The sequence below is a fragment of the Amphiura filiformis genome, chromosome 14 (genome assembly GCF_039555335.1).
Source record: "Amphiura filiformis chromosome 14, Afil_fr2py, whole genome shotgun sequence".
Lineage (NCBI taxonomy): Eukaryota > Metazoa > Echinodermata > Ophiuroidea > Amphilepidida > Amphiuridae > Amphiura > Amphiura filiformis.
In genome coordinates this window covers 35,923,655-35,948,314 of record NC_092641.1, presented here as the reverse complement: position 1 = coordinate 35,948,314, position 24,660 = coordinate 35,923,655, and the positions used below count along the sequence as shown (strand labels likewise).

Genomic DNA, 24,660 nt, shown 5'->3' with positions numbered 1-24,660 from the left:
TCTGGGCCCCTAAGAATAGTGGTGTCTGCGTCGGGACCAAATTGGATTTCTTGACGTTGATCAGAAATCCCAGGTCCCGCACCGCACGGACTACTAACTCCACGAGACACTGTGTCTCCAGTGGGGTGCGTCCGTAAATGAACCAATCGTCCAGGTAGCAACACATGTTGACTCCCCTGCGCTTCAGGTACGCTGCCACCGCCTGACCAGGAGTGTAAACACTCTGGGGAGGTGGACAAGTCGAATGGCAGGCATCGAAACTGGTAAGTTTGACCCTGTACCTTGAAGCGTAGAAACCTCTGATCTTGAGGTGCGATCGGAACATGCAGATATGCGTCCGAGAGATCTAGCGATGCCGCCCAATTACCCTTGATGGGGCAGGCTAGCACCGAAGCGAGAGTCTCCATTCTGAACCTCTTGGGCCTGATGAACTCGTTCAACGGCTTGAGGTTCAGAATGGGCCTCCAGTCGCCGGTCTTCTTTGGAGCCAGAAAAAAAGTGCTCCAAAACCCCTTGGTGAAAGGGGGGTAGACCGGGACAATCGCTTGCTTCGTGAGAAGCTGAGTGACCTCTGACAGTAGTGCCCGACGCTGGGGGCCGTCTGGCGGCACTACCGTGGACCTCTGAATCGTGCAGGCGCACGAGGGGTGGCTGGTAAATTCCAGCCTGTAACCCCCACTGACCACTGACAATACCCAGGCGCCCGGTGAGATGGCATGCCATCTCTGGGCGTAATGCATAAGCGGCCGCCCACAGGGGGAATCCCCTGTGGGAAGTCCAAGGCCTGCCGGCATGGACTGTCGACCGCCGTGCCCTCAGGACCGATCTGGTTTGCCACCCTTAGAAGAACGGCTCTTCTTAGGGGCTTGCCATATCTGATCCAGCACTACTCTTGCGCTTCCCAGTCTTTTTGGGAGGTGCTGGAGTAGCCTCGGGCTCGGGTGTAGTCTGTGGTGCGCGTCCTGCTGAAGCCGGAGCTGGCGCTGAAGAACGCTTAGAAGACTTCTTCTTCTTGTGCTTCTTCTTCGCCTTACTGCCCTTCCCCTTGGTCAGGGCAGCCTCTGACTTCTTCAGAGTGCTCTCATTGGTGGCCTTCTTTGCCCGGTCCTCCACCGTAGCGCAAAAGGCCTGTCCAAAGAGTAGCCCCTGTCCCACCGAGTCTGACTTCTTCATTGCTTCAGCAAAGTCGGAGCCGTAAGTTGACTGGAGGGACAGACAGGCATCTCCCGGCGAGATGACATCCTATGGGCTAGGCCCATAGAACTCTCGTTGAGGTTAGCTGTTAGCACCGCTAACAGATTAACCTCGCGGAAGAGTTCCGACGTTGCCCCGCGGTCGTTCGCTACCTTCCTACCGAGGTGCTCGGCAAGCGTGGTAGCGACGCTAGAGACTCTGATAAGCGAGCGTGCTCGCTTATCGATGAGCTTTAGCTCCTCCTCCCACTGGGGGGAGAACGACCCGTGCGCCTTGGCCGTTAGCGGCAGGCGCTTGGCAACGTCTGGATCCATGTCAGGGACCCTGAGGTAGGTTTCAGTAGTCCTCCTGCGAAACACGCAGTGGAAGCGTGCAAGCACGCGGCGTCGAAGCTCCAGCGAGCCTGACAGCCCTACGAAACCTACCCTTGAGGTCCGCCGGGAATGCAAGTGCGGGCGACCCTTGTGTGGACGCGCTAGCTGGGCATCCTACTGAAAAGATGCCCTGGTCCTCCTGAACGGACTCCTCCTGAGAGAAAGCCAGGCCCAAACCTTGGGCCACACGGCTCATCACCTCAGCGGTGTCCGCAGGCAGACCATTGCTAGCGAGTTCCTCACGGGAAGCGGGGAAGGATACCTGAAGCTAGCTGCACAGCCTCATCAGACTGTGAGTCGCTACTGGTTTCATCTTCCGACTCCTTTCCCTCGCCTTCAGACTCTGACTCACTCTCTGATGAGGAAGAGATCTGACGACGGGCATCTGAAGGTGGACAGGGAGGTGTCGCCACCGTGTGGCTAGCCAACTGAACACCAGCAGAAGAGGGAGTACTCCGCTAGACCCCGAGATGCTAGCTATAGCACCCGGGATCCGCGACGCTCGCTGCTGTCGCCTAGCCATAGCAGCGTGCGGCCTACCCTGAGCTGTATCAGGGTTAGCCACTCGCCGCCCAGGCTGGGTAACAACTGGTGGTACTGCTTGCCCAACGCTAGGCGGCACTTGCCACGGTGCTAGACCGTGGAAGAAACCACCCTGCGGCGGATACCACGGGCATACCCTGTCGGTAGCTGACCCTGAAAGGATCCGCCACCAGGGAAACCCCATGGAGCAGCAGTACCAGTACCGCCTCCCCTGTTGCCACAGAGACTGTGGTAACCAGGACGCAGTACCGCGGTACCTGCGTGGTTGTAGCGTAGGTGCCCGGTAGGGCTCCGGCTGCGCACCACTGTACCCATGCCTCACAGCGTTCCCCGCTAGAGGATCAAGCCGCAGTGTATGGGTACCCCGCTATACTGGCTGTCCCTTGGCTAAAAGGAGCTTGCCTAGTATCACGGGTAGCTGGCGTGTATACCTCGATCAGTCACCTCGCTACCTGAATAGGCAGTATCAATCAATGGAGCCATGCTCCGCTGAATAGATAGTGATCGATCATAAGAGGGTAATTGACCCATTGACTGTAATGGATCACCCACGCTCTGCTGGCTCTCGAGGACATAAGTGGGTTGTTGATCAGCCAGGCTGTTCAAACTACCTACCCTAACCTCTTGAGCCTCGCCCAAGGTCGCTGTGTGTGGCGGACCACTCACGGCAGCTATGGGCGCGTGCATAGTGGCTACCACTGAAGTCGAGCCGTAGCTCGTCTCGGTAGCTGCCACCGTTTGCACTTGGGTCGCTGTCCCGTGGGGGACTGCGAGCCCAACCCCGGTATGGCCGCTAGCCAGTCCCGGAGGACAGCCGGCAGCCATTCAAGGCCCAGGGCATCACTCGGCGGTCCCGCCATGGAACGCTGCCGTGTGACAACCCCAGTTGGTTCTGCTAAGACTACACCCAAGCGTTAGCCCCGGTATCGTCTCTGCTAAACCCATGCACGTTTTCATTCGACCCTTGCGGGGAACGAAAGGCGTGCTGCGTGCCGTGGATCAACCCAGGCAAGCCCGGGGTTCCACTGGCACGCTGCGTGCTACAGACCGGCCGAGGCAAGCCCGGAGGTCCGTTTGCACGCTGTATGCTAGGATTCAACCCAGGCAAGCCCGGGGTACCCTTGGCATACTGTCCGTCGCCGGCTACGTCCGCGGGTGCTAGACCCGCTCGTTCGCCAGCAATAGACGGGTGTCCACCTGCAAGAAACTCGCTAGAGATCTCACTGGTAGACTGGTACTCGCCTGTTAGGGCAAGTACCGCCCTGCTGCCTGCTACTAGCTTAGGCGTTAAGTCAGTGCTTTCGCTGGCTGCTAGGCCTTCGGGCTCGCTAGCAGTCCCCGGAGGGTCCGCCTGCTTGCCCTGGACCGGAGCCCCAGAGGTTACCTTAGCGTGGCCCTTGCCGGCCGCGCTAGTACCTACCATATCAATCTTACCTGTAGGCTTCTGTTTCTTAGTCTTCGTCTTCTGTCTGTGTCGAAGACCCAAACAGCGCTACTTTCTAAATCCTCAAGTGGATGTCCGATAAGCCTATGCAAAAGGAAGCACACTTATTTGATTTAGAGCAATCCCTGTGGGTGTAGCAGAGTGGATGCGGGTCCCACTCTGCCACAAGGAAGGGCATGATTGACAAGGCCTGGACATTGTAGTAATCGGGAGCGTACAGCACTACCCCCGAACACAAGCTCAAGCCCAATAAACAGACCCACACGCACAGTGGCTGTCGCTGATGTAGTGGTATGATATAAAAATATATGTACAAAGGGATGAAAAACTGAAAACCTTTTGGTATAGATTTGTCAGGCTGGTCCTTCGAAACCCACCGAACTCTTAGCAGTAACTCGTCATCAGACGCGCGTACTGAAAGATATAACGATAGAGCACACCATAAACATAGCGATAATCACTCACCATACATGTATACACAGTACTGTACAAACATCTATTGTAACTTACTAGTCTGCTATAGTTATTTTACGTGAGAACAAAAATAAAATGGCGTCCTAAGGGCGGCCATTTTGAAAACGTGTGTCCCGTATACGAACGGAAACACTCATACAAGCTAAGTTTTTGGATCGTTTTTGTCACTTTTCTAGTCGAAAAATGTCGTCAAAACTATCTCCTAGCGCATACTATACTGGTTGGTTTTTACCTCAGGTGTAACAAACAAACTGTATATCTAAATCCTTTGGTTCGTAATGATACTTAGCGTTGGTAAAGAAAAATCCACACGTCTATCTCATCTAGAAACCAAGGAGGATAAGGGATGATTATCGTGTGTGACGTCACCGAATGGGTGAGTCCACTCGGGGGATCGGGGTTTTGTTATTTATTCATTTATGTGGGACAAAATGACTATTGGTTTTTTCCGCATTTCGGGATCGATGCAAGAAGTATCTTAATCAACATCGGAAACGGTAAGATCGACCGGTGTACTGAGTCTAGGATAAACATTACAAAAATTAGATGACTGTTCCGCGTATTACGTATCGTGTACATTTTACACACCCAGTTTATGCGAACTGCCTTTATACGCATACTGTGTTTGCGCATTACGATCTCATTGAGTAGATATAAACCGTAAATACGTACTCACTATACAAAAATATATGCGGTCAGCGGTGTTCTTTGATGTTTCCCTTAGTGGTATGATAAAGTTCAATTTACCTTGGGATGGCTATCTTCCATATTGATAAGCCTATCCAAATCTGGTCTTGCTTCAAGTGCCTGTCCCATAAGCAGATAGAATGTAGCTCTCATAAGTATGGCCTCTGCCATCTGTGGTCCATTGGTTTCAATTTCTTCTGTACAGTGTTCAATGATACCATCGTAGTTGTTACTACAGAAAAGTTGTCTTGCTTTAGCATAGCCACACCTGGGCAAATAAGAAACATAATTAAACTTACTTTGTCAAAATTCAGCAGTTACAATTGTCACCAGCTATAGCAAGTCAACTATTGCATTTGCAACAGATATTTTGACTAACAAATTTTCATATGTGACCTGTTATCACGAAATGAGTGCAAAGTTGCAAGTTGGTAGTTGTGAAACGTCCTGGCTGCTGTGTTGGTGTTCTTTGTTTCACATGAACCTGTTCAACTTTAAGCCAATACATGTATGTATGTCCTTTGTGAATGGGGGCACAATGACTCATTCATGAAGGGCATACTACTGGCTTGTACAGGTGCGTGGCACCTAAAGAACATCAACTCAGCAGCCAGGATGTCTCGGAACTACCAGCTTGTGACTTTACACTAATTTTGTGGTAGCAGGTCTCATATATATGTATTAAGCAAAACATGATGATAAAACCAATACCTCAAGTCATGGACATGATCCTACTATAGTAAATATTAAGTGTAGATCATAATATTCAAACCTTGACATTTTTGTCTCACTGCACTGGGGTGGTCATTCCCAAGGAGGTTAGATATAGAAAGGAGAGGAAATAGATTACGTAACGCATATTGTTCCTTTGTGCCAATTAGAGTTTGCGTCAAGCTATTCATCGAGGTACCTTTTGTTCGGGACAAAGGGCTTCCGCCATTAAATCAGTTACTGACCTAACAGCGCATTAACACTATAATAGGCAGGCTACTGTCAATAAGTGATCAAATGAAAGTCACATGAAAGCGCCTATACAAACGAGAGGTACCTTTTGTTATAATACCACCCAAGGGTGTGCTTGAGTTGTCGCACAAACACAAAAGCACACTTTACCATCGATATAGAACTATTTACCACCCATCTTAATTTAGGCGCCTCATTTAAATAAATTCAATAGAGTTGCTGATCGATTACCCGTAACAATGTGTCATTGCTGCCAGGTATATAGGTCTATCTGTGTCACTTTCTATAATTAACTACTTCGCAGCTATATGTTGTTATCATGGTTATAGGCCTGTTCAATAAAATCAAATGGATTTCTTAATATCACAAATATCCATTTTAAAAGCCAGGGCCAATTAAGGAGGGGTCGAGAGGTGAAAAGAGGAGAAGCGGATGGGTGATCGAGATTGTAGGGGAGGGGAGGAAGACAAAAAAAGAAAGGAAGAGGGGAAAAAGGAGAGAGAGAAGGAGAGCGACGGAGTCACAGGGCTCTAAATTACATAGGCGTAGATCTGGGGTGCGCTGGGGGATAAAACCCCCCAATATTTTGCCAGGGGGGATGGTCGATGTAATCATCCCCATCCCCCAATATTGACGCCTGTGTATTGGTTTCTGTTGAAATTAACCTCATATTTGGCCATTTTAGCCACAAAATGCCATTTTTTAGCGCTTCGCACAAATTTATTCCACTTTTGTCCCATATTTCACCAGTTTAGTTTCAATAGGCCTATGCTAAAACTTCGTGTGCATTTGTACCATAAGTTTAACTGTACTGGGTACTTAAAAAAATATCCCCCCCCCTCCATGCCAAAGAGACATCTACGCCACTGCTTAAGTGTGTGCATAAGAAAGAATAAGTGCAGAGAAAGGAAAAGAAAGGAATGAATAAAGAAAATAATAATTATTAAATCTAAGCATATAACAGCTCCAAATGACCTTGTTGCGATTTAGCAAATATTATGCTGAAAATCGAAATCAGGTCAAGAACTTCTGGCTGTGCTACTCCCCGCCAAGTATCATCACTGTAACCTACATGTTTATAGATTTTCAGATAATCTGTCCAAAAGATTATTTGCTTAATATGCATAAATTATGCAAATTAGCTACTTAATTACCATATTTTGCAAAGAAAATCAACTAGAACCAAATCACATCACTATACGCCTTACCAGAAATTGCACTCGCAACCTTGGACAGAAAGACAGTCTGAAAACCGTCCTAATTACGCTAATGCTTATTAAACTAATAGAACATCATTAGCACTAATTATGTTATGCTAAATGGCACTAAATGGCACCACTGTCTTTGCGAACCATGTTGTTTGAAACCAAGAAAATTTATGGGAAACTGATAGGTACAAGGGCGTTTATAGGATATAAGAAAGTCCAAAAACTGCCCTAATTTTGTTTAAGCTAATCATCGCTGTCCATATCGCTAATTAGTGATAGTAGTGCTAAAACACTACATGACACTAATTATCGTTAATTGTGCCCCTCTTACTCAAAACATTTAGTTAGAAACAATTTGTCAAATAATAACAACAGAGTGCTAGGTACCCAGAGGCGTAGCCAGCTTTCTTGGTCAGGGGTGGCAAAATAAAAATTTTGGGAACAGACGAAAAAAATGTAGTGGCAATTCATAATATGCCTGTTTTGTTTAAAATTGATAAAGAGTGTACATGTCTTCAAACTTCCCAAAAAGTTTTATTGGGGTAATGTGCACGTGGACAAAATTTGTAATATACACTATATTCGGCCATTAATCCCATTTTTGGCCCATGATTGGAGTTAATTTTGGTGGAAAAGGGCCTCCTTGCCCTATTTCTTTTCCTCTGCCCTCCAGATTTTCTCTTTGATTATTTGTCAGAGGGGCACTTTTTCTTTGATTTTTTGTCAGGGGGGCATCCGACTCATATTAAGGATTCTTTTAACCTTTGACCTCGGGTGACCAGAGGCTGACTTTTTTATGTTCCCCTCATATCAAGGATACTAGTATTTTGCACCAAGTTTCAGCTGAATCGGGCCCATTTTAACATTTGACCTAGGGTGACCTGAGGTTGACTTTTTATGTTCCCCTCATATCAAGGATACTTTGCACCAAGTTTCAGTCCAATCGGGCCCATTTTAACAGTTGACTTTTTACCTCGGGTGACCTGAAGTTGACTTTTTTTATGTTCCCCTCATTTTAAGCCCAATCGGGCAATTGGGCAAATGTTAACATTTGACCTCGGGTGACCCAAGGTTGACTTTTTCATAATGTGAAATGTTTGGAAAATTGCCACTCAAAACTTACAACTCAAAATATTACATAATAATATATGGGTCAGTCCATGTCGAAACAGATTGAGTGTACACCCACCCTCTTGGATTTTGCTCTCCTTTGGCTCAGGAGTACCTTTCATGGATCCCTAGGTGAGGTCACAAGAAAAAAATTCAAATTCCATTTCGTTTGCGAATGGCGGGCAATCAAAGTTTGGCGACCTCGACCAAAATTGTGAATTTAAGGGGTCCAAATGACAAAGTGCTCTCTTTGAGGGGCACTTTCTTCTTAATTGAATCAGTTGTGATCCTCTTTTTGAATGTGGTCACTCACTGGCTGTGTCTGAAATACCTAATGCCAAAAAAGATAGATTTCGGAATTTCGTTGGGATTTCAGAGGGGTCAAAATCAGCACTTCGTACTGTTCAATCAAATTAACTTGATTTTGAAGGACCAATGATAATGTCACAGTGCACTTATAGGTCCTAATTATGTTCAGAATGGATTAACCATATGCCAATGTCTATGAGCAATTAAAAAAAAGAGAAATTTCTAGACCCCTACAGAATTTTAGGCCACCCCTAAAGTGGTTCAGCCACAAATGGCACTTAAAGTCGGCAAATTTTGACCCCTAATAACTTTAGGTGTACACCAGATATGAATTTCTAGTCTTTTGCATCTGAAAGAATGTAGTTTAATGTTACTAGGAACATAAGATTTGTTTTGTATTTTTGTGTTTTAGTATTAAGTTGACGCTTTCAAAAATAGTCATTTTTGCCTAACATACCATGCATACAGGATACGGTACAAAATGCCAATTTAAGTATGATATTTTTTTATATTTTTGATCACTTTATAGCCATTTGTATTATTTATCCTGATATTTCAAGTTGCTCTTGAGTCAAGTAATAAGAAAAAACTACTTTCTAATCCTCTGTATGGATTTTAAGGGGTCAAAAATGCACTTCCTGGCAACGATGCACATGCAAAGTACAGGTTATGGGGGTCAAATTTTCAGAATGCTCCCAATTATGTCAAGTAATCTAATCTACTAAAATCGTAAGCTCTGTCTGTCTGTCCGGCTATGCGTTTCGCCGTGCTTCAACGCATCGAGCCGAAATTTCGGATATGGATAGGTGACCGAAAAAGCATGTTGACCGGGTGTTTTTCGAAGGGCCCCCTCGAGGTCAAAGGTCATCTAGGGGGAAAAATACCTTAAGTGGATAACAAACAAATGGATAAAAAGAATCCAATAGACGATTCCCAACATGTCTCAAGTCGCCCAAGCAGCATGGTACTTTTATGGGTAAATAGGTCATTCATTAATTCATTCCTGGAGCATTGCCAGAGACCACAAGGGACAATATTTTGCTTTCAAAGAAATACTGTGGTAGCTGCAGGTAGCACACAAGGCTCTCTACTGGAAGCAACTGCGTAGGAATACGGGGGATTCCCCAATATGTTTGAAATTGCTGCTATAAACTTTCAAACAGTATGCTATCACTGATCATACTTTTGGTGCTGCCACAGCTTCAGGGTCCTCACAGCTACAGGTGCACTAGTATATCAAATTACTCGTATGGTCATGAGGATTCCAAAAATGTATAGTTTGTTATGTGTCAGACCTTTCAGGAGGGCGCTATGACGAAAAAATGTTCATAGGTCAACGACCTTTTGAAAGTATCAAAACACAAAAATACAAAACAAATCTTATGTTCCTAGTAACATAAGACTACATTCTTTCAGATGCAATCGACTAGCAATTCATATCTGGTGTACACCTAAAGTTATTAGGTGTCAATATTTGCCGATTTTAAGCGCCATTTGTGGCTGAACCACTTTAGGGGGGCCTAAAATTCTGTAGGGAGTCTAGAAATTTCTCTTTTTTTGAATTGCTCATAGACATTGGCACATGGTTAATCCATTCTGAACATAATTAGGACCTATAAGTGCACTGTGGCATTATCATGGGTCCTTCAAAATCAAAGATAATTTGATTGAACAGTATGAAGTGCTGATTTTGACCCCTCTGAAATCCCAACGAAATTCAAATCAATTTTTTTTTTGGCATTAGGCATTTCAGACACAGCCAGTGAGTGACCACATTCAAAAAGAGGGTCACAACTGATTTAATTAAGAAGAAAATGCCTCTCAAAGAGAGCGCTTTGTCATTTGGACACCTTAAATTCCCAATTTTGGTCAAGGTCGCCAAACTTAGATGGCCCGCCATTCGGAAACAAAATTGAATTTGAATTTTTTTCTTGTGACCTCACCTAGGGGTCCATGAAAGGTACCCCTGAGCCAAAGGAGAGCATAATCCAAGAGGGTGGGTGTACACTCAGTCTGTTTTGACATGGACTGATCCATATGTAATAACAAATATTAACTATTTTGTAAAAACACCTTCAACTAAATATAAACATGGTTAGCAGTCGAATGTAAACATGTGAAAATCTGACCTTTTTATATAACGCTAATTTTCTCAAAAAGAGGAACTAAAGTGTGAATCAGTTTCAGATATGCAGAATTCTGTTCCTGATTAAGATGATATCATATATTTCAAAGTTCAAGGTACCTCAACTTGGGCCTAAAAAAACGGATTGATTGGCATAACCCGACCAATCCTAAAAGTAGGCCTGACCCTAGATTTTTTTTTCTTTTATGACCAAACAATTTTTTTCAAAGTAAAATAATAAATAAAATTAATTAATTAAATTTAAAAAAAAAAAAAAAAAAAGTTCCAAGACCTTTTAAATCAAACATAATTTACAGCTTTAAATGTAATTTTTTTTTTTTATGTAACACCAATCAAACAATTTTTTAGGCCTTTTGCCGACAATCACATCTAGCTTTGACTACATTTGCCGACAACCACATGGTTTTGATGACAACAGTCAATATTTGCCGACAAAATTTGTGTATGGGGGCCACACCCCCCCTCTTGCAACAACCCTGCAGAAACGTGACCCCTATTTTGTACGTTAAGTCTATTGAAAGCTATTTTGTGGTTAGGAACCCTTAAAGGATCAATTCCATGCATTTTCCATGTGTCTTTATCTATTTAAATTGCATGTGAAGAAAAAAGAGGAGGAACATCATGATGTTGCCCTCTTCATCCTTGCTTGGGTCAAAATTCTTGCAATTTTGAATTTGCACCAATAATTTCTGAGTTTTTGTGCGCACACTATTAAGGTTTGGTAACTATCCTGTATACTTACACTTCCTCATCGTTTTCTTCTTTGTAATCATCTTGCGTGTGTGAAATACCATCATTAGAAAATGAAGAGAAATAGGACCTCACAAACTGTCCAGAGGGTAATGATGGGACCCTTTCCTACAAAACAATAAAAAAAGAAGGGAACAAAGTAAGAACTAGAAACATCAGAGTTTTCGATGCAAGGCGTCAATGGTTTTTGATGCAAGGCGTCGATTGGGATGCCTCCACCATGGGGCAATTTAATTTTGGAAATATCTGAATGTCTACTGTTTGTGTGGCAAACAAACAACCTCACATGACCTTTGACCTCCGGATACTAGTTACTACCAATACTTGACGCTATAACTGAAGTATTTTATTAACCCCTTCGTACATACTGTGTACAATTGTACACATGGACTTCTAGTGCTCCCTGTATACCAGGGGAAGCGTATTACTGCAATCAAACACCATGTGCACAATTGTGCATTCATATGCTATGCTCCAGTGCAGAGCGCCCTCGCCTAACTGAATGTCACTTTTCATAATCTAAGAGGGCATCACCCACTACAGCACGTTGCCAGAAGACATGTACTTTCCCTTTTTAATTTTATATGAAATATCATTGTGGACAAGCTAAATTCTAGTCAGGGGGTTAGTGTAAGACCTGTAGAAAACATGGAACACCATTTTGATCAAATGCTTCAAACATATGTGGTGTAGAATTTTTTTTAAATGGCGTGTACAATTGTACACAGTGTGTCTCACCTTGTAAATATAAGACTAATATATTGTGTTCAGTTGTACACAGTGTGACTAATCTTATCAATATATAGGAGTTATTTAGTATACTTTGTACATCATTATAAGTTATTTTTAACTCTTTTGTCAATACTTCTATTCAGTTTATAATTTGCTCTGGATGCATTTTTTGGAAAAACCACTATGTAGGCCTATTATTACAGAGATAGTTAGGAGTAACTGGTCGTTGATAGGCCCAAAAATGGATCATGTAGAGTGGAGTAACAAAATTAGTCTCAGAAATCAAGTTTATTAAGTGTGATGTCTTTTTCGGTCTCTCCAAAGACTGTTTATTAGCATTTTATACCAAATTAATGAGAGTTAAGAGCCTACAGATACGGCCGTATGAAGGCAACATAAACTAGAGATAATTTGCGCTCACAGAGCGCAGACAATCGCCAGGCATGTAACTCTTTAATGACCCTTTGATCTGACCTTTGACCTTAATGTTTACCAGGTCACGAGGTTTGTCATCAAAATTGAGCCTCGTACTCCATTACAGATGTCCAAAAATGCATTTCTAAAATTTGACCTCTGCATGACCTTTGACCTGACCCCTGCAAAATGTTCCCCTGGTCATGAGATCTGTTATCACTGAGTTTAAGCCCTATACCCCTTACAGATGTCCAGAAAAAGAAATTATAAGATTTGACCCCAGATAACCTTTAACTTGACCCCTGCAAAGTGTTCCAATATATTCCCCTGGTCATCAAGTTTGTTACCACAGAGTGTGAGTCCGTACCCCTTACAGATGTACAGAAAATGCATTTCTAAAATATGACCTCTGCATGACCTTTGACCTGACCCCTGTTAAATGTTCCCCTGGTCATGAGATTTGTTGTTACCGAGTTTGAGCCCCATACCCCTTATGGATGTCGAGATAATGCAATTGTAAGATTTTACCCCCTTAATGACCTTTGACCCCAATTCTTTGTACAACTTTTAGACACTGGCTAAAGGCGATGCAGGTATGCAAGTGACGTCATTGTATTATGTAATTTGTGGAAGAAGAAGCTTACTTAGTCATAATGTGTACAATTGTATCCAAAAAATCATTGTAAACGTCGTCACTTAGTCACAATGTGTACAATTGTACACATGCCCTAATTTGCATAATTGATGAGGTAATTTTTTTTTTTTAGTTTTTCACAAATTACTATCCAAAATAGTTATAATAAGCATAAAAAATATTTTTTTGATCGAGCCATCTTCCTTCGTGTCCGAAGGGGTTAATTTGGACACTGAGTACACATACATTGAAGAACAATAGGAAAATAATAATTGAGTAGGTCTACTACAAGTTATATCACAGCATGCATCTCTGATCATACACACGGCGTGGTGGGGAAATGTGTGTGGTTATCATGACGGGGTATTCCCCATGTTGATACAATGCTAGAGGATCAAATAAAACGCCAACGTCAAGGAAGGAATCCTTATGGCACCTAAAATCCAAAAGTTGGAGCCCACCGTATGGAAGCAATTGTTGCAAGCTTTCATTGATATTTAAGAATCATCCTCATAGCACCTGAAATAAGAAGCGCCCAATTGGACGCCAAATCTAAACGTTGGTGACCACCATATGGAATCCCTTATTAGGCTATCTTAATTAAATCCTGTGTCTCAAAGCTTGTGAGAAATTGAAAACCCAATGCGGAATGCGGTATTTTTCACTGTATTTTTTTATTTTTTATTTTTTTTTTATGTGTCAGTACAGGATTTCAGATAAGCATTTTGTGCAAAAGATATCCAATGTCGCAAATGTTAGAATAGTAGACAAAAAAGTCACTGTTACAAACTATTATTCTTCTCTTTTATTAGTTTTGTGTCTAAAATTTGCTAAAATAGCGAAAGCTTGAAATCAAATATGAATTGTGAGTTTTATTTTCACCTCTTTGTTTAAAAAAATAAAGAGATAAAAAAAATGAACTTCTTGATTTTCAAAGAGGACTATGCTCACGATTTTACTAATGCACGCGGCAGCTTTGAGACACCGGATTTAATTAAGATGGCCTTATAAGCTTTCATTGATATCATCTTTATAGCATCTAAAATTTAAAAAAACGTCTAACTGGGCACCAAATACAAAAGTTGGTGACCACTGTGTGGAAGCCCTTATTATAAGCTTCCATTAATTTAAGTATTATCCTTATAGCACCTAAAAAAGCACCCAATTGGACGCCAAATCCAAAAGTTGGTTACCACCGTATGGAAGCCCTTGTTGTAAGCTTTCATTGAAATAAGTATAAACCTTGTAGCACCTAAAATAGCATCCAAAAGTTGGGTTCCTATATTCAGGGTTACTATTTCTCCAATGCTTACGGTGGTACTACACCCCTTGATAAATTTGTGACTATTTTTGCATTTTTCTTAAAAAATAATAACACACTGGTAACAAAAGTTACGTATATTATAGGGGCAAGGAATCCAGTTACTATACTGGAATTTCAGTAACTCAAGATAAGCGGTACATTATTTATGATAAGAAAAGAGGTACCGCTAGAATGTACCTCATTTCTTAACATATATATAATGAACCACTGAAATTTCATTGAAGTAAAGCGCGCTTCAGACTCCGTATTGTACGTACAATATTGTATGTACAATACTTTTCGTGACGTCAAAAAGTATTACACATGCAATAAATAGTATGTACCGGGAAAATATATATTTTGCTACAATCTTTGGTTGCTTAATTGATACGGAGTTGCCAAATTTCTAAGAGTAGTAAATTTAGTGAGTGCACGGAATGATGAACATCTTTTAATGTCTTCTTGTATTCAACTGTACTTGAATTATTATATAATCAATGGGCACCTTTTTAAAGTTAATAATATTAATACTAATATTAATAATATTAAAATTGTAATAATAATATAAATGGCACATTCAGTTCTTATTTATTTATTTATAGATTTATCTATTGAGGCCTATTTGTTTATTGATTGATTGATTGATTGATTACTGATTGATTAATTGATTTAGAGATTCATTTATACTGATATTTAGTCATATATTGATTTAGTCAGTTTAAAAGTATTATTTGCAGGCCTATGTATTTATTCTGGTTCTGATTTTATTGATACTGATATTTTTGTTATTTTTTAAAGTTTTGGCATAGCATTCATTACATTATAACACGCTGTGTTATGAATTTGCAACACCTTTTTACATATTGATATCGTTGAGGCATGTTATGATGGTGTATGTTATAGGCCTACTTATGATCATCACAATACATCCATAAACGTGTTAATGCAGTAACCATAGCGTTATAGGGGCACGGAAGCCCCCCCCCCCCCATTGATCTGAAATTTTAGAAAATCACATAGGAAAACTGCCAAAACGGCTTGTGCCCCTCCCCCTCATCAGAACCGGATGCAACGCCTTCTATACTTTTTCATTAATTATAGGCGTATAAATAGTAATGCGTTGAGTTTTAAAAAGTAATATCCGCCTTTTTTCTTTCTTTTTGAAATGACATACAGTACTTGTTACAAAATTTGTTTCGTCAGAGGCAGATATTTGGTCTATTCAGTGTCATAAAGCTACAAAATAGACGATCTTTTAAAATCATTTTTAAATGGCTATTTTTTTTAACCTTACTGTTTGTATTTGTAATGTTCACACAATCTGACAATGTCCCAACTTATACCTGATGTGAATCGAGCCATTTAACATGTGCTTGTAGGACAACGATTTTGAATTAAACATGTTAATTGTGATATTTTAATTCCCCTAGAACACCACAGTTAAAGGTGAACCTCATTGAAAATAAAGTTATATATCAATGGAAAGCTTATGATGTCAGGATACTAAAAACTATTTTCTCCGATTTTTTTGATGGCCAATAAAGCTGAAAAATTAAAAAAACGAATGAATTTTTGGTCTTTTTTAAGGCGCCCAAAAAGCACCCAAATCAATCGCTCTATGACCTTGGGAATGCTCGTGACGTAAGCTCAGGGTTCGCAGGCACGTGATCCTGCTCGGAAACATGTAAACAAGACTTGCTTCCTGTACTTTGCAAAGTTTGCAAGCTGCCCGGCAAGTCTGATTTTCACAATAAAGCTTGAAATTAGAGGAATCTTCAAGTTGCTGGTTCCTTCTATATATATTAGAAATAATAGAATTATTGTCAACACGTAAATTTTCCGTAAATTTTGACAAAATCAGTCATAACTAGCTGGGTATAATTGGGTAATTGAGTTTGAATTTCGTGCTGGGATCAATTCCATGCGCAAATGCTTGCTGCTGCCGTTCATGTCATGGACTGAATAAACATGATCGAACAACAAATTAAATACTTTCATGAAAGTTCATCTGTGTTGGTATAAATCATGTTTGATTTAAACTTTTGATCCAAACACAAGGAATTAATTCCTACCTCGGGATTTTCAGATGGTACTCCATCTTTCATCAGCGAGTGATACAGTCACTCACTCGCTGATGAAAGATGGAGTACCATCTGAAAATTCCGAGGTAGGCATTAATTCCTTGTGTTTTGCAGTAATCAAATATCGCTTTTGCAAAAATAAAAAATAAAAAAGCCGCCGATTTCATCAAATCCAGCCCATATAAACTTGGTTTTCATATTTAGCGCATTATGTAATACATTCTTTCCACACAATCGCGACTGAAAGAAACAGATATTTTATTATAAAATAAATACAATTTGGGCTTGATAGACCATTATTTGATGGAATTCTGACATCTGAATAAAATTAAAATATTGTCACTTGTGTCACGATTCTTTAATGATAGTACAATCAGTATACGGTACTGAAAAGTGAAACATTCATGTTTTATGGATTACCGCACATGATGCGTAAATTGCTGCTGAAGAAAGGACCCGACAGGTGGTTCCAGGGTTTATGCACAAACACAGCGACTCGCTTCGTCCTGCTTGCGTGTTTCAGCAGATTTGATCAATTGTTCTCTTATATTTGGAACATTTACAGGAATAAATTTTGCTGATGAAGTAGAAATAAGTTGGAAATATCAGAATGTGAATATAAAATCGGTCATTTTGTCTGCAAGTACAGTACAGTCGCGGATACTGAACACTCGGCGCCGGACTCGGCGACTGAGTCTCGGTCAGTCACGCACTGAGTTCATCCCGTATGTATCTCACGAGTTCGCCTATCATACATGACCGGTTGTAAAGCTAAGAAATAATTAAAAAATCCTGTACATGTACCTTATTCTATTCCTTCATTTTCTCATTGTGATAAGTTCATCTCAACTTTGTGTGACGATCTGAACTGGTAGCACTAGCAGTTATTTTTGCAATCTGTTTTCATTCCGGTTCTTCGCGAATCTTTGCTCTTCGTGCTTTACTGTAATATTCCCTATGCATATCAGTGATATCGTGGATGGCTTGGCCTATCCCAAATCACCCCGCCAGCACTTTTCCCATTTTAAATCCACACACTTTATTCAGGAACTTCATTCTTGATTTGATCATGATGTTTCCTTCATGTTATTCTTATTTTATTGAAGATATTTTTCATGTAAAGTAAGTTGACAATGACTGAATTCGTGCATTGGCCCGATGCATGCCACAGTAATGCATGGACATTGTGTTTACATTCAAACCCGGAAGTAACTGTGTGTCCTCGGTTGGCGTCATCAACTAAAGCGCCCAATTTGAACGATTTCGCTTTTGTAATTTAGGGGGTGCCAATATCCAATCTTTGCATGGAGATTATGTCTAGCCTGGTACGTTAGGCAAATAAAAAATATTCTTTTCTGCTTCCTGACATCATAAGCTTTCCATTAATATATAACTTTATTTTCAATGAGGTTCACCTTTAAGCGTCCACAATTGTAAGTGGATTTTATTTTATTTTACCTCATTATTTCGCTAAAATTACCCGAAAACCCTCCTAAGAGTTGTTGTTACTAATAAACATTTCATAATTTTGGGCAAAGGATAGCCAAATAGTTGACCGAAATCGTATATTTGCACCAATATTTGACTGAAATCGATATTAGAAGTTATTAGCATTACCGCCCTTCGTGGCTTTATTGCAAGCCAAAGTGCTGCTAAATGTGAAACGAGATTACTTGAAATATTATATATTTCAGAGTTGAAAGAGTTTGAACTCTACGAATATCTTTCTGAAATATGTCTCTCTGATTGGTTGATTGTCAAGAGAATTATGGCATCCTCAAAGCCTGTAATTCTCTAATCGATATCTATTATAGGACCCATCTTTTGAAATCCATACAACCGTGTTAAATGAAATAGTCTCGAATCATAATTTGTGCACGATACAACGTTGATACGTCAGATTTCGGAATTTTATTAAAAATAGGCATAAATCACATTGAACAGGTTTAATGCTGGCAAAAGTAGATAAAATAACTATGGGTCGAATTTACATTAATCAGTGTCCTGGGCCAGGATAACATTTAGGACTACCCGTGTTAATCTATTTATTTATTAGAATGCACCATCTATTAAATTCCTGTAATACAATATATAGGCCTAGTGTATTTGATAACAAATTAGTTTTTATTTTTGATTGGAATTTGGGTTCCATTACACGATTTCATATATATAAAATATGTTTGGGCATGGCGGAATTAGTATATGATTAAAAATAGACATACTCTTAGGCCCCCTTTTTTAATGTTTGTACATTATTAATATTAATACAGGGTGTCCCAAAAAAAAGAGGCCCCTCATTGCGCCCTCTTTTTCTCCTATTTTTGAAAAGTTGATCAAATATATTTTGGTATGTATAGAAACCTTGAGTCGTTAGCTTTAATAAACCAAAACAATTATATCAATCGGCTCACAACTTTTGAAGATATACTCTTTTAAAGAAATGTACCAGTTTTTCACTCTGTCCACGGAGAAGGTTTGGCTACTTCAAAGATTGAAAAGGAGTACACATACCATGCATGAATATCAAACATTCCCCAATGATAACTTTATAAAACAACTTTATTTATGGAATGGGCTTTACCGGTGGGTTTATGGGCAACGGATTTTGTTAATAGTGTCATTAATTTGTGGGTAAAATGGATGCCGTATGTGATTTCTTTTGCTTTACTTGCAATTACCGTGATTCGTCCGAGTATAGTCCCAACGTTCGAGTATAATCCCACCCCCATTTTTCGAAAAATTTCAGAAATTAAAAAAAAAAAAAATTTTTTTTTAAGTTTATTTTTCGGTTTGAGTGTCCTGGACCTAGACCTAGATGCTAGGATCATTCATGGTTGACCTAAAAAAAAAAAAAATTTCAAGATATTTTGTATTTTAATATGAAAATTGATAATTTGTATTCATGTCATACTCTATTAATGATTTCAAAATGCATTGAATTTGAATGCATTTTGAAATCATTAATAGAGTATGACATGAAAACAAAGTATCAATTTTCATATTAAAAAAATACAAAAATATCTTGAAATTTTTTTTTTTTTAGGTCAACCATGAATGATCCTACCATCTAGGTCTAGGTCCAGGGACACCAAACCGGGAAAAAATAAACATGAAATTGAGTATAATCCCACCCCAATTGTGAAAAATTTTCACATAAAAAACGGGTGGGACTATACTCGGACCAATACGGTACTTATTTTTTCTTTGTTTATGCCTTTTTGTTTTATTATGTTTCTAACTTTGGCTTACTTTGTTGTTTCTTGCTTTCTTTTTTTTATTTACAACATAAGTCATTTCTCTTTGTAGGATAAAAGGTAGCCCTAAAAGGTTGTTTGGTTTGTCTTTGGTTCTTCTGAAGTGAGTTTACTGTGCTGCTCTGCCCTCTACCTGGTTGCCTCCTTGGCGAATACAGGTTTCAGCTGGTCCTCATTGCATCAAATTCAATTGCGTACCATCCTCGTGAGCCGCCTACTTGCGAATGCATTCAGTAATACGCTTGCGAAGATCTTGGATTTTGCCACAAAGGAAACAAATGAGTGTGAGGTCTGGTGATCGTGCAGGCCACTCCACAGCATCCCAACCACTCTGTTTGCTATCCGTGGACAGAGTGAAAAACGGGTACTTTTATTCAAAAGGGCATATCTTCAAAAGTTGTGAGCTGATTGAAATAATTGTTTTGGTTTATTAAAGCTAACGATTAAAGGTTTCTTTACATACCAAAATATATTTAATCAACTTTTCAGAAATAGGAGAAAAGAGGCTTAATGAGGGGCCTCTTTTTTTGGGACACCCTGTATTTATGTACAAAATGCAAACGAATGTATGTATATTTGATTGTTTTGTAAACATTTAATTTGATGTTTACTCATAATTATGTCTGGAAAGTCCGGGAAAAACTAAGGAGTATCGGTATTTAGTTTCCTGGGATAGTGGATCAGATGAGCAGTGAGTAAAACATTCGCCCTAAATCTTTATTTGATTTTTATTTATTTTATTAGACCTACTGGTAAAGTGCAGAAAAAACCTCCAAACGCACTCTAGGATTTTTCATCAGCAGCAGTAGAAATTTCTCTTGCATAGATTTTCTGGTGACCTTGCTTGGATTTAGCAAACAATGAACCGTCAGGGTTATAGCGCGTTATTTAATCTGATTCAACTCGTCGTGGCACGTATATTTATTGCACATGTAATACTTTTTGACGTCACAAAAAGTATTGTACGTACAATACGGAGTCTGTAGCGCGCTTAATTGGATTCTTTGCCCTATAATATACATAACTTTTGTTACCAGTGTGTAGTTATTTTTTTAAGAAAAATGCTAAATTAGTCACACAATTTATCAGGGGGTGTAGTACCACCTTAAAAGCAATAAAATATACGTCACTTATACACAGATGATGACAGATCGATTGGCACGTTTTAATCTTAGTTTCTATTTATGTTACATTTTTTATGATTTTTAGACACCCTGTGATTGGGTGTTGATTTACTGGAAACAATAAGAACAATAAATGAAAAACAAAGAAAAATTGCATTGTTTCTCACCTTGTATGTGTTTTGTGCTTTTTCTTTGCCAATTTCTTTAAGCATTTTATCTGCTAACATCATGCTTGGTTGGTGGGAAAAGGTTTCTAGAATGCAAACTGCTGTCGTATCTATTAAATAAACAATTACATAATAATTCAATGTAAGTATCATAAAGAAATAAAAACAAACAAAAGAAATGAATGAATATTCAAATAAAAAATAGGGTTGGCAATCCCAAATAGATCATCCAACAACATGGGTAATATGGTGAACACAACACACCAGTTTGGTTGCAATAAGGGGGTGACTCACCCTACTGGGATAAGATATGGTGAACACAACACACCAGTTTGGTTGCAATAAGGGGGTGACTGACCCTACTGGGATAAGATATGGTGAACACAACACACCAGTTTGGTTGCAATAAGGGGGTGACTGACCCTACTGGGATAAGATATGGTGAACACAACACACCAGTTTGGTTGCAATAAGGGGGTGACTGACCCTACTGGGATAAGATATGGATTTTCTTTAAACTTGTGTACAATGTCAGATATCGTCACCCCTTTATTATCTGTGTAAATGTGATTTATGTGGGTTACGAGCGTTACGATCATTTTGCCGTTGTTTTGAGAATTAATGATTTTATGTCAATATATTGTTCACTTACATGTTGTAGAAAGCATGCACAACAGGAATGCCAAAATTTAATTATAAAGCAGTATAAGTAAGCTTTTACTAACCAGTAGTAAGCACACAAAATTGTCTGCATGGCCCAATTTCATTGAAGTGAAATTTGATGGACCTACACTACAATGGGCATGGGAAAACTGTGGTTACCACAAATCTAATTTTTTATCAAAATTTCCTCGCAAATACATCCCAATTTACAATCACATAAATTTACATATGCATGCGCCAGTCATGCATTACATAACATGCAACAAGTACCGCGCCCAACTGTGTGCATTCAATACTATCAACCCTTACAAAAAAGTAGATGGTAAGCAACGGTGAACCATGGTTAATGACAGCAATTTGGTTTGTTAAGGGATGGGGTATAAACGTTTGGACAGTATTTTTTGTGGGACATGAGAGCACATCAGACATTTTGAATACGAAGAATACTGAATACGACAGCATTCAAGCTTTGACTTACGTTTGGTGGACAGAATGGAGGAAACTTAGAGTGAAAAATATCCTACTTAAAGGAACATTTTCTAGGGTGAAATTTTGTGTAGAAACTGAATCTGACATAAAAAATGCACAATTATCAACTTGAAAATTTTCCCCATAGCACTGTACAGGCATATTTCTGTCCGAAGTCCCCAAATTTGGGCGTAAAATTGGAGCATAAAAATAAGTCCTTCAAAATGGAGATACTCAGGGCTAAACAAAAACATGTTGCTCTAGAGGGAGGCATTGTTAAGGGCAACATGTCTTTTGTTTAGCCTCAAACCTCCCAGTTTTGAAGGACTTTTTTTTGCAAAATCCTTAGGGGTGGGGGTAGCATTTTGCAAGTTATTTTCTTTTCTGTAGATCTAGTTCACTTGTTTGTTATATCACCATTTAGCTATTGAAATACTGAGCAAAAAAAACCAAAAACACTTAAAGCAACCCTATAGCTCATACCATTGTGGAGATATATATGGCCTTTTCAAATCAAAAATTCAGTTTCTAAATCAATTGTCACCCGAACCCTCAAATTTCTCTACCCCTGCTACAAAAATAAAGAAATATGGATCCCATTCAATGCTTTTAATAGAACATTAGGCACTATTTGATCGTTTTCATGTTTATACACTCACAGGAAATCTGTAAGACAAAATTTTTGTCACCCCAAAATGGCCATTTTCGGGCAAAATCGGACAAAAAAATGATTTTTTTCTTGAAATCTATAAAACATAGGGAGTTTTAAGTGCCAAAATTTGAGACTAGATGATATTTTACTCTTGGAAACATATAAACATTCAAGAATTTTGGTTCTTTTCACCCCTAAATATTTTTTTCACACATTTGGCCACCAAACGCTTACAAGTCAAAGCTTGAGTACTACAAAACTCTACAAACAACTTTACTGTGCATGCGTGCATTCCACAGGATATGATGATAAGTGATATATGGCCATGAATTCACTGACCCGGCCAGTGTAAGACCCGTGGCCAAGTGTCAGCGACCTAGTGCTTGGCATGCGTGGGGTCTCAGGTCCGAATCCCACCCAGAGTAAACAACTTCTTTGTTTGTTTTCTCTCTTTATTTCTCCCTTCTTTCCCTTCCAGTGGCCCCTTTGGGCATTAGGATAATAGAACTTGCCATTTCCTTGTTTTTATAACTTCAAACACTTATAGTGAGTAACCTTTTGCTCTTACCTTCAAGACACTGCATTTTTTGGTTCATCATTTCATAAGCTTTAGCTCTGCGGAATAAAGCTTTTACATAGCGAGGGTTCAGCTCCAAGGCCTGGCTACAGTCGGATACTACCTGAGCATAATTTTTCTATGGAAAAAGAAACCAAAAATATACATGTAACAAGAAACTAGAATTACGCGGTTTGTAATTAAGGTGTCCCCCAGTCCCCCCCACACACACACAAAGGTGTGTAAATAAAAAAGGTTTGTAAATGCAAATAACATGTCATATGCAAATAAGCTCATTAATTTTTATAAATATGCAAATAATATGACACAAAACTATACAGCACATCGGGCCACCATCAGGGAGTCTTTTGGAATTTGTAGGAGACATTGAATAGCTCTACTGGAGTCTTCAAGGAGAGCTGTTTAAAGCATTTACAATAGAATGTTAGGAAAGAATGGTCAACTAAGGAGAGCTAAAAATCACTATCCTATTTCAGATTTAAGGAGAGCAGTAGAGAGCTATTGCTCTCGCTCTCCTCAAAAGGCAGTCCCTGCACCATATACTATCACATTACCAAGTTAGAAGTTGATTGCTTGTTGCTTTTTTTTCTCTCTTTCCACAGAGCACACACAGTGCCCTGTGCATTTATTTATCAAACATGATCTCAGCTATGTATATATAATTATATGAGCCAAAACAAATATGTACAAAACAGGTAAATTCCAATAATATTATACTCAGGGGTGCAAATAGTCCCAAACAGAAATGTTTGGTAGACTCATAACCGGTGCGATCTTACCTTTCCGATGTTGATTAAGATACTTCTTGCATCGATCCCAAGATGCGAGGAAAAAACCAATAGTCATTTTGTCCCACATAAATGAATAAATAACAAAACCCCGATCCCCGGTGGACTCACCCAAAAGGTGACGTCACACCATATGATCGCCCCTTATCCGACTTGGGCTCCCCTACTCGGACCAAACTTGTAGGGGGTGGCGGGTCGGGATAATCAATATCGAAAGGTAAGATCAAGACCGGTTATGAGTCTACCAAACATTTCTGTTTGGGACTAGACTCAGTACACGGTCGATCTTACCGCTTCCGATGTTGATTAAGATACTTCTTGCATCAACATCTGAAAGATCGATCTAGCAAGTAACCGACGGATGGAGGTACAAGATTGGTCAGCATCTGATCAGGGATCGGGAGCGGTAACGATGGTTTTCGCGAGGTCAGAAAATATTTTCCCCCAATGGTCGGGAAACAAAAAAGACCACGCGATCACAGACATAAACCTCCTTACTTAATAAGTTTGGTGGTTAAGAATAGCGACACTGGTTCTTACCATGCTGAGTATTCTGTATAGTCTGAAAACCTGGTACCCGTACACCACCGTATTATGATCG

General features: G+C 40.0%; 1 protein-coding gene across 1 annotated transcript in view; it reads right to left on the bottom strand.

The window, feature by feature from the left end:
* The window catches only part of LOC140170035 (mitochondrial import receptor subunit TOM70-like), a 79,144-nt gene that overhangs the window by 19,367 nt on the left and 35,117 nt on the right, over positions 1-24,660 (bottom strand). The window contains 4 exon segments of the mRNA XM_072193350.1: positions 4,777-4,984; positions 11,195-11,310; positions 20,912-21,021; positions 23,263-23,389. Of these exon segments, the coding sequence (XP_072049451.1) occupies positions 4,777-4,984; positions 11,195-11,310; positions 20,912-21,021; positions 23,263-23,389 (561 nt within the window).